We start from the raw sequence: 4,785 nt of genomic DNA, 5'->3' as shown, positions 1-4,785 counted from the left end.
AGACTCCTAAAACATGACCTTTAAATTTATACTCAATGACGTGAATATGTTACATGTTAGTTATTTCTTTAGAAATCAATTAATTAAAACCTAACTTCTGTCATGTCATTGTGAATAAATTTAGGAGTAACACTTTAAGTTCTCTAACATTACTCATAAGAAAAGTATACATACTATTTGATTTTTAAAATTTAAAAATTAAGTGACATATATCTCTTGTATTAATAAAATTGACTCTATTAAATTGATACTATTATTTAAAATATGAAATAATTAGAGATTATTTCATTACATATTGTAAAATACTAATGAAATAAAAATTAAGTAAAATAATTCTTATAAAATTAAAAAATCATCTCATTATACATTTTATAAATATTCATAAATATGAAATTAATAATAAATTATCAAAAATCGAGGGGCCGGACCTACACAGTTCTGCATCCCGAGTAAAATATCAACTTATAAAAGCTGATAGAAGTGTTTCAAATTTTCTTTCCGATGTAGCGAAAAAAAAAGAAGTGTTTCAAATCAGCAACAAAAAAAAAAAAAAAAAGGGTTGAAAATAAGTAGACAATAATGGCTACTAATAGTTGTTTTTTATTCATAAGAAATAGAAAGTTAACTATTACAAACATTTGTTGTGCTAGTCCATGAAAACAAACCATGCATAGCTAATTATACAGAAGGCTGAAAACGTAAAAGCTTGTAAACAGTATTACAAACAAAATAATAACTTGACCACATACCCTCTTCAATCAGATAGAACCACCTTTGTCGCCAGTACGGGTTGATGTAAAGAACAGCAGCAAATCCAAACAAGAAAGTAATGTATGTTCCGACAAAACTTGCAGAAAAAGCCACTTTATCGATATCATACCATTTCCCCTTAGTTTCATTTAAGGATGCTGTTGTTGGTGAGTATGGCAAGTCAACAATGGCTGTGCAATTGTTCTCCAATGGTGGTCCACAAAGAAATGGATTTCCCTCATAACTGCTCGCTTCAAAGGTCCCAAACTGTGCCTTCCTGTCTAATATTTTACCTGATAAATTGTTGTGAGCCACAATGAACACTGCCAAAAAATTTAGATTGATTAGATCTGTTGGGATGTTTCCGCTCAAATTGTTGTAAGAAAGGTCCAAACTTTCTATTTGAGTAAGGTTTGAGAAGGTCTTCGGGATGGGTCCAATCAAAAGATTGTGAGACAAGTTCAGTGCACGAACACTACTTAACTTCCCTAGTTCAAAAGGTATTTCACCTGTTAGTTTGTTACATGACAAATCCAATCCAGACATGAAGTTAAGGATGCTGCCAGCCCGGTAGGAGTTAGTCCTACTCTTAGTAATAAACTCAACTTCATCTACTTTATCATATGTGCCATCGGGGCCACCAATCTCAAAGACCATATCTAGATGTGGAAGTAGGACATTTTCATACACATAGAAGATATGCCTAGTGCTGTAAAATTCTAAAGGTGTTTGAGCGAAAGCAAGATCAGCAGCCCCTATTGCCCCAAATGTGATATTACTTAAACAACTTGGTATAGACCCTGTAAAAGAGTTTTTGGAAAGATCCATCAAGCTTATCTTATTCAGTTGGCACAGTTGTGTTGGAATGGAACCACCCAATTGGTTTCCTCTCAATATAAGAATGCTAAGGTTGGCAAGCAACCTAATGGACAGGGGAATGCTGCCAGACAAGTTGTTGTCACTGACATCCAATGTCACAAGTTTTGATAAATTAATAAGAGCTTCTGGAATGAATTTCGTAAAATGGTTCCCTTGCAAATGCACATGCTCCAGGACTCCCAAGTTTGGGTTTGAGCAAGAAGTAAGTGTTCCCGAAAATGAGTTATGAGAGATGTCCATGAACACATTTGGAATCAATGCACATGGGAACTGACCATTAAATGCATTATTTCGCATGATCAATGTTCTCAAACGTATCATGTTATTCATCAAATCTAGAATCTTACCTGACATGTTGTTGTTGCTAATATCCAACATAGAAAGTTTAGACAAATTGAAGACCACATTTGTCAGAGGCCCTGTGAACTGATTATCGTTCAATCGTAAATACTCTATCTGAGTCAATTTGAAGTCATCTGAAAACATTTGGCCATGAAATTTGTTATTTGATAACGCTAAAGAACGTAGAGATCTGCAATTTCTGACTAACTGCTTCGGTACTTCTCCTGAAAGATTATTACTGGATAAATCTAGAACCTCCAAAATTCTCATCTTACCAATTGAGGGTGGGATACTACCTCCAAAAGCATTCCTGGATAGGTTTATGTGTATAAGATATGGAACCATCTCCCCCATATTAAGTTGAATATGCCCAATTAATTGATTGTCTGAAACATCCATCCAACAAGTATAAGAATTGTAATATGGCGACAAATGAAATTCACCAACAAAAGAGTTATTCCGCAGACTTAAATATTCCAGTTTCGTATTGTTCACAAGTAGCCAGTTTGGGAATGAACCTTCCAAGTTGTTGTGGGAGAGATCAATAAAACTCAGTGTGTTTTGGTGAAAAAGAAACTTCGGAAAATCACCAGAGCGCTTGTTCAAATTACAGTTTGGTAGCACAAAGACCTTCAACTGAAACATGGGTAACCAATCTTTATATTCAGTTTCCACCTCAAATTTGTCATTATCACTTGTAATTGCAACCACCTCAAGCTTGGAATGGTTCACAAATGAGCTAAATGAGAATAATCTCTCAAAACGATTATGCCTAAGATCAATGTACTCTAGGGAATTGAGGCTGCCCAGCAGAGATGATAAATGGTTTCCTATGAATTGGTTCCCAGAAACATCAAACAACCTGAGAGATGTCAAATTGCTTAGGCATGGAGGAAGGATTCCTTCAATGTGGTTATAGCTGAGGTCAAGCTCTTCAAGTTTCTTCAGTTCACATAAACCTGCAAAAGCAACAAATTTATGTAATGCCCATCTCATTGGTCATGCTAGAAGAAATTTATATGCTACTCTTTAAAATGTTTGCTATTATAAGAAATTGTCTACCTCTTAAGAGGAAAGGTAATGATAGTTCAAAGTTTTCATCAATGATGAACAAATTAAACAAGCACAAAGCAATGAACTTAAATAATAATAATAATAAATAAATAAATAAATAAAACCCAGCAAATTAGCATCTTTATTTAAATTTCTTTTTGTCTGGCTTTTAGTTTGTAAAAATTACATTAACAAACCATCATGGTAGATTTTTACCTTGAATGGGTAAAGAACCATTAAATTGATTTGAATTCAAATATAAAGCTTTCAGAGAAGATGCCCCTATGAATGGAGGAACACTCCCATAGAAACCATTCTGTTGCAAATCCAAGATCTTCAGATGGTAGAAAGATGCCAAACCTGCCAAAACATATAATAAAAGATAAATGATGCCAAAAGAACTTACAAAAATAACAGAGCTCAAAAATGATCTTAAGATTAGAAAAATAATAATAAAGACGATGAATTGACTTCCATTTGAAAACAAATTAACAATGTAACTTAAAATGAAAAATTTCTTGCCTTCTATTGGCAATGTTCCATTGAGCTGATTCCATGAGAGGATGAGGACTTCCAAATTGCTAACATTATAAGTCAGTTCTGTTACCAAAGTGAAGGGACAATATGTTAAATACATTGAAACAAAGAAAATAGAGATGAACAGAATTGGATTTGATGCTGCAATGCAACCTACATTTATGAGCACCTCGATTACCAAATTGAAGGGACAATATATATATATACTAGCGTATGCCCAACACTATTTAAATTTACTTTTTTATTTGATAAAATTACAAATTTATTATAAAATTTTGGAGTTCTCACAAAACTCCTCACAAAAACTCGCTTTTGCTTATATAATATATATCTAGATAGATAGATGTGCCTAATATACATACAATTTCCATGGGCATACGTACAATATTGCTTTTGTTTATATAATTATACGAAAATTGTATGTGTATCCATAATGTTCCAGTGTATTACGAGCATACATACATTGTATGGAAATATGTATAAAATATATTAAACAAAAAGGAAAAAATAAAAAAATAAACAAATAGAGAGAAAAATAAAAACGGGAGAAAATAAAAAAAATAAAAAGAAAAAAATAGAGGAATGTTGGATCATGAGATCATGGAAGGATGGACGAGAAAAGGAAAAAGTAAGAGAGAGAGAAGCGAAAAACTAGAAAATATATTTGTAGAATATTTTTTGAGGAAATATATCTTAGCCATTGTTTTATAATTTGAACAGATCTGAGCAATCCAAATATCCTAATAGGACAAAAATATGTTGAAGATTCAAAAACCGTCCTAATTTATTAAAATATGTTGAAGATTCATATAAGGTCTAAATTTATGAAGTCTATTAGGTATTCAGTATATTTACAGGTCAACCAGTTGGTGCTTCAGGGCCAACTAAAAAAAATGATTTTAATTTTTTATGGTCTACAATGGCATTGATAGATTAGAAAAACCAGAATGGTAAACAAAAACGTAGTTTTCACAGTTTGCTTGCCAGGAGGTGGAAAATGAAATAAAGATGTGAAAAGTCACTTGGCTAAAAAATTAAGTCTTCTCAACACTCAAATGAAGCTTAAAAAATTAACTTTAAAGACCAAGAATTAAAAAAAGAAAAGAAAAAAAGAAAATACGTGCACCTTGGTTAGAAAGTGGTCATTCCGTTTGTGGTGCTCTGGTCAGTATGGAAGTTAAGGAATGATCGTATTTTCAACAATGCCCATCCCATATTCGAAGA

General features: G+C 32.6%; 1 protein-coding gene across 1 annotated transcript; it reads right to left on the bottom strand.

The window, feature by feature from the left end:
* Positions 1–509: 509 nt before the first annotated feature.
* On the bottom strand, positions 510–3,661 carry LOC114298598 (receptor-like protein 1). The gene is made up of 3 exons (XM_082908138.1): positions 3,547–3,661; positions 3,241–3,384; positions 510–2,930 (listed from the first exon to the last, which is right to left on the bottom strand). Exons 1-3 carry the CDS (start codon positions 3,659–3,661, stop codon positions 679–681), a joined length of 2,511 nt encoding a protein of 836 aa, XP_082764264.1. The 3' UTR covers positions 510–678.
* Positions 3,662–4,785: the final 1,124 nt, after the last annotated feature.

Source organism: Camellia sinensis, chromosome 15 (genome assembly GCF_055761805.1).
Source record: "Camellia sinensis isolate YWXY chromosome 15, ASM5576180v1, whole genome shotgun sequence".
NCBI lineage: Eukaryota > Viridiplantae > Streptophyta > Magnoliopsida > Ericales > Theaceae > Camellia > Camellia sinensis.
The sequence above is the reverse complement of the archived record's forward strand: the minus strand, read 5'-3'. Positions and strand labels throughout refer to the sequence as shown.